Source organism: Haplochromis burtoni, unplaced genomic scaffold (assembly GCF_018398535.1).
Source record: "Haplochromis burtoni strain Fernald_Lab_line unplaced genomic scaffold, NCSU_Asbu1 Contig_80, whole genome shotgun sequence".
In the NCBI taxonomy this organism is placed as follows: domain Eukaryota; kingdom Metazoa; phylum Chordata; class Actinopteri; order Cichliformes; family Cichlidae; genus Haplochromis; species Haplochromis burtoni.
Window position 1 is genome coordinate 1,035,461 of NW_024582441.1, and position 6,363 is coordinate 1,041,823.

At 39.4% G+C, this 6,363-nt stretch overlaps 1 protein-coding gene across 1 annotated transcript in view; it reads right to left on the reverse strand.

Annotated features, from left to right (window-relative positions):
• The window catches only part of tapbpl (TAP binding protein like), a 7,115-nt gene extending 4,546 nt beyond the window's left edge, over nt 1-2,569 (reverse strand). Inside the window, exons 1-4 of the mRNA XM_005925233.3 lie at nt 2,226-2,569; nt 1,716-1,925; nt 1,358-1,627; nt 1,062-1,262 (exon numbers count right to left, since the gene is read on the reverse strand). Of these exons, the coding sequence (XP_005925295.1) occupies nt 1,062-1,262; nt 1,358-1,627; nt 1,716-1,925; nt 2,226-2,289 (745 nt within the window). The 5' untranslated portion in view covers nt 2,290-2,569. The remainder of the gene's footprint in view (nt 1-1,061; nt 1,263-1,357; nt 1,628-1,715; nt 1,926-2,225) is intronic.
• Nucleotides 2,570-6,363: the final 3,794 nt, after the last annotated feature.

A 6,363-nucleotide genomic window follows, 5' to 3' on the forward strand; every position in this document is an offset into this window, starting at 1 on the left:
GCCTGTCTGTCAGTAATTCAGCAAGACTAAACTACTGAGCAGAATTCCATGAATACACAGAGATGAATTGTGGGTAAAGGATGAACATATTTAATTCCTAAATTACCTCCTTTAAAACTATAAGATAAATGTTGTTTTAAATGAGGCATGTAAAAGGCATGTAAAAACTTTATGTAATTAAAATCCAAATCTAGTTATATGTACACTGACACTGGAGCTGGTGCAGGACTGAGATCACCCACTGTCACTGTGATTTCATATGTTTTAACAGTTCTTCTGAGGTCCTGAATTATTTATAAAATAACAAACTTGTACACCTATTTAAAATCTATTTATTCAAATACAACTACAAGCAGCAATGTGGGGTACAAAAAGTGTGAAGGTGAATTATCTTTATTTTACAGGTGGCAATAGTAGTAAGACAGATGTATTTTGTTTTTTCAGTGGATTTTTTGTTTTGTTTTGTTTTTTGTTTGTTTGCTTGTAATCTTTAAATACATCCATAAAGTTTGGTTCCAATACCATAAAAATCTTTTCATATGACCTCACTTCCTGTTTGCTAGCTTCTCCACGGATGAATATTTTTTAAAATCTCAAATAACTTTTGCGTTAACTTTCTGATAACTTTTTGTGGCAACTTTACAGAAACATAGTAAAAATGCTAAGATGCTAAAGGTCATCTTTGGTGACAACAGGCCTGAAATAAAAGTCAAAAATTGACATTATAGTCTCCTTTCCACTTGTCTCAATACCATTATCTAAACAATTAATAAAAATCAGACATTTGGTTCAAAACTTACATACATAAAGAAACCCATGGCTAGAAACTCACTGAAAACATTCAGAAGACTGTCACTAAAATGATCCTCCTAAGATCACTAGAAACAATCATTCAAAGCCCTTTTTTTTAACATATATTTGTAAAGTGGGATGCCACTATTGAACTATCACCATCCTGAGTAGCATCAGTCTTAAAGCCATTAAAATAAACAGTGTAGGTTCTCATTGCCAAACCCTGCATTACACATGCAGATACACCTGCTAACACCTACAATGCTCACCTATCGTGCTGCCTTCTGTATCATCCAGCGCCCTCTTCATTTCAAGCACCTTCCTGCCTTTACCTCTGTGCTGCAGACGCCACTCAATGCCCACTTCCTGTGCTAATGGCGTGTCCTGCTGCTTGAAGCCACAGTTGAGGAGAACATCACTTCTCAGAGGGGCAGACACAGACTTTATGTGGGTGAACACCACAAATATCACTGAGGGGTAGAAAACATTTGAGGATGATGTGTAATCTAAGAAAACCATATAAAGCTCCTTCGTATAAAATGTGATATTAAACTATGGATCTCACAGTCGGTAAGCAGAGTTCCTGACTGGCTGAGAGGAAGAGCCAGCTTGCTTTGCATCAGGGTTGACTCGTCTTTCTCCACCTTCAAGGTCTCCAGAATCAGCGCAGTGCTGAAGTCAACCTCATCCACACTGAGGGACACCATGAAAAAGACCCGATCTGAGTTTTCCTCGAATCCCCGAGGAGAGTAACTACTTAATTCGCACATCACTTCCTGCTCATTGCAGTCTGCATGGAGCAGCACGTTTGCATTGGGGATCTCAGGAGATGATACTGTTACAAAGAATAAGAGAAGAAGTTCATCACAGAGTTCAGCTTACATTAGAGGAAACTTTGCACAAAGAGGTGGCAAGGGAAAAACCTTTGGCCTCAAACAGGAGGAGGTCTGGATCAGGGATGGAGGGAGGAACAAACGGAGTGAGTTCTTCGAGTGATTCGTCCGGGCCCACAGCAACATCTCGTAAAATAAGAGTGGCCGGAGTCCGAGTGAAGTGACCGCCTCCCATTCCACCAAGTCCAGCTCCCTCTTCCACCAGAGTGCAGGTGAGTACCACATCTGCAACTCCATCAGCTGAAGAAACAAGAAGAAGAACAGTTCTTAAAAATCTTAGTGCACCAGCATTTAAGATAGAACCACTGTCTGGGCTAATAGAGAGAAAAGATCAGAGAGCTCAGGTGTTTCGGTATATTGAGCCCTTCTATTATTCTGCTGCCATTTTAACCTAAACGCTGTTAATTAGAGGTTCAGAAAATACCCACTTTTCTCAGAGCTCTTCGGTTATCAGCAAATACTTCTGTTAAAAGCTTTAATGTCGAGCTCACAGTCACGTCTCTACAGCCAGTGCTTAATCAATGAGATTTATGCTCTTACCATAAACGCACGTCATGAGGTATCCAGTTAAAATGACTTTAATAACCATCATCATCCCCACCATAGTGCAAGTGTTCCCAGTTTTTTTGTAAATTAAAATTAGAAGGATATCAAATAACTGCTGAGTGCACCACAGCACTTTCACTTTTGATTTCAACAACTACCACCGCATTATTCAGGAGTTTACTGCCTAGAGTTGTTTATATCCGTTCTTCGCTCCATCGATGGCGTTCATCATACGTGCTGGACTTTAAATTTAACGCAATCTAAAAGTAAACAATAAAGGTAGTTCAAGAGTCTGTGCAGCTGTTTCTTTGTCAGGAGCATGCGCACTGCAGCAGTGGGTGGAATGAAAGTGAAAGCGAACAGGCAGGATCGCCCAATGACAGAACAGAGGTCCGTCATCAGTCAATGCGGAAATAAGCACACACGCTCATTTTAACGTAAATCGACAACATAAATAAAATATATGGATGAATGAATTAATAATTAAATAAATAAATCTTCTTTTGTCTGTTTGATTTTAGGGTTACCAAAGTGGATCATGGATAGGGACAGGGATATACTGGACATCCATGCTTTGTCCAGTCCACACAAGCATGTCTCCAAACCGTTCAACCAGAGGTGTCTCCACTGTGTCCCTCTGATGTGTCTGATTTCTTATAGACCCTAATGAAGACTTAGATTCTAAATGTATTGGTCTGTTTTGTTTGCTGAATTTCTCCAAGAATAAATTGTTACAGAATTTTATCCTGGGCTCTGTGTTGGCCCTGTGACAGCATGGTGACCTGTCCAGGGTGCACCCTGCTTCTAACCTTATGGTACTGCAGCTCGGATAGGCTCCAGTGTTGCTCAAGTTCAGATAGTTATAGACACAATGTGCCCCCTATGTTTTGCTCCTAAGCAAAATGATTAAATTCCTGCATGTCTCCTGCTTCACCACTGAGAAATGCACATACTCCAGTTTGCTTGTTTGAATCTGCCTGTTATCCATATTTACAATGCAAAAGCAAAACACCAAAGCCTGAAACAAAAGTACAGTGGGATGCAAAAGTTTGGGCAACCTTGTTAATAGTCATTATTTTCTTGTATAAATCGTTGGTTGTTACAATAAAAAAAATGTCAGTTAAATATATCATATAGGAGACACACACTGTGATATTTGAGAAATGAAAAGAAGTTTATTGGATTTACAGAAAGTGTGCAATAATTGTTTAAGCAAAATCATGCAGGTGCATAAATTCGGGCACTGTTGTCATTTTAGTGATTCCAAAACCTTTAGAACTAATTATTGGAACTCAGATTGGCTTGGTAAGCTCAGTCACCCCTGACCTACATACACAGGTGAATCCAATAATGAGAAAGAGTATTTAAGAGGGTCAATTGTAAGTTTCCCTCCTCTTTTAATTTTCTCTGAAGAGTAGCAACATGGGGGTCTCAAAACAACTCTCAAATGACCTGAAGACAAAGACTGTTCACCATCATGGTTTAGGGGAAGGATACAGAAAGCTGTCTCAGAGATTTAAGCTGTCTGTTTCCACAGTTAGGAACATATTGAGAAAATGGAAGACTACAGGCTCAGTTCAAGTTAAGGCTCGAAGTGGCAGACCAAGAAAAATCTTGGATAGACCGAAGCGACGAATGGTGAGAACAGTCAGAGTCAACCCACAGACCAGCACCAAAGACCTCAAACATCATCTTGCAGCAGATGGAGTCACTGTGCATCGTTCAACCATTTGGCGCACTTTACACAAGGAGATGTTGTATGCAAGAGTGAAGCCTTTTCTCTGCCCACAGCACAAACAGAGCCGCTTGAGGTTTGCTAAAGCACATTTGGACAAGCCAGCTTCATTCTGGAATAAGGTGCTGTGGACTGATGAAACTAAAATTGAGTTATTTGGGCATAAGAAGGGGTGTTATGCATGGAGGAAAAAGAACACAGCATTCCAAGAAAAACACCTGCTGCCTGCAGTAAAATATGTGGTCATCAAGACAACGACCCAAAACACTGCTCAAAATCCACTAAGGCATTCATGCAGAGGAAAAAGTACAACGTTCTGGAACGGCCATCTCAGCCCAGACCTGAATATTATTGAAAATCTGTGGTGTGTGTTAAAGAGCGCTGTCCATGCTCGGAAGCCATCAAACCTGAATGAACTAGAGATGTTTTGTAAAGAGGAATGGTCCAAAATACTTTCAACCACAATCCAGACTCTCATTGGAACCTACAGGAAGCGTTTAGAGGCTGTAATTTCTTCAAAAGGCGGCTCTACTTCATATTGATTTCATGTCTTTTTTTGTGGTGCTCAAATTTATGCACCTGCCTGATTTTGTTTAAACAATTATTGCACACTTTCTGTAAATCCAATAAACTTCATTTCACTTCTCAAATATCACGGTGTGTGTCTCCTATATGATATATTTAACTGACATTTTTTATTGTAACAACCAACGATTTATACAGGAAAATAATGACTATTAACAAGGTTGCCCAAACTTTTGCATCCCACTGTATAACTGAAACTTATGGAAAATTCAAAACATCTACAAGTATTTCATGTTGAAGCCGAGTGAGATCTATAGGTTGGCACTCGAGTGGAGAAAAGCATGAATTGGCGAATGTGTTCACAAGAATCAGCATCTTCTGCTGGCAAGCATATGGACATAATCATAATGAATGAGGTGAATATGATCAAGTGTAGAGGTTTGATCAAGGTGATGGCATTGCTGTAGTGTGACCAGAAACACAGGGGAGACCTGGTGGGTTCTGATATTATTAGATCACATGAAAATCTGCAAATCAACACCATAAGAGGAAGGGGGGAAGTATTCAATAAGCAAATATCAAATAACACATGCAATTGAATATTTACCTGTTAAATTTGATACAGGTTGCCCGTTACAACATAACTATTTGAAGTCATAATTAACTGGTCTTGCAACTATGCTTGCTCTCCTGGCTCCATTTATACTCATGATATACTCTTACACTTAAGGGATTTTGCTGTCTGACAACAGACTGAAGACTTAAATGTGTGATTAAATGCCTTTATGCTAACAACAGATTGTTACCTGGTATGCACTCAACCCACCAGCTGACAATCCCAGCAGCCCAGTGTCTCTGTCACCCTGGCACGAGTCCTTCCCACCTTCAGGGAGTTCAGCACAAAACATGTTATTTGTTAATTCTGGTATTTCATGTGTCTCCTTGTGGAAATACACATGCTCATTATTGAAAGACCAAAGCCCGAAACCAGCGTGAAAACAAAAATACAGCAGTGACTTCCTGTAAATCTTTTCCACAAAATTAGTGAAATTTATACATGTTGTTACTTAGGGGAGAAGAACAAATTCAAAAATTTATGAGGAAAATGTTTACTCCTTTTAGATAAATATGATACTTTTAAAAAATCTAATGTATTTATTTGCCTCTCATTTCAGTTATGTGTGTAGCACCCTCCTCTGGCAAACATATGGGCATTACACATGAGATTATGAGATCTACTTTTGCACTCTGATCAAGTCAGTACCATTGCTGTAGTCTGTACTGCTGGAGTTGTTGTACTCAGGGTGAGAGCGCTGAAATGTTCTGATATCATTAAGTTACATAAAAATCTGAAACCAGTAGATACAGAGGTCCCATTGCTTTTGCAGGATGAGAGGATAAGGTTGAGAATATTGGGGAGACTGGATTTGTCCGTGCATGACAGGCTCAGTGTTGGACAGCTGCCGGCACTCGCTCATAGAAAACCACAGACACCTGGAAAAGTGAAAAAATCAGAGCGCTGGAGCTGAGTCAGTCGTCCAAGGTTGATGCAAACAGAACAAGAGCAAATAAAGTGATGCAATCGCTGATTTTTATTTTAATTTTAACATCAACTTTCTTCTAACACCAAACTGGTTTCTTCTATATTATTAACAATTTGCTCGCCTTGTTCAATTTTAACAGCTTCATGTCTAGAACATTGGTTGTAGACGGAGCATAATGACTAAAAAAAACACCATATAACAAAAAGCTCTAAAATCTTGATAGGCTTTGTGAGCTAAATTGGAAATTCACAAAAGAAAAAGAAAAACAGCCCATGTCTGTAAAGCTCTGGCATTGATTGAACTTCCAGAAGAGATGTCTCAGACTGGA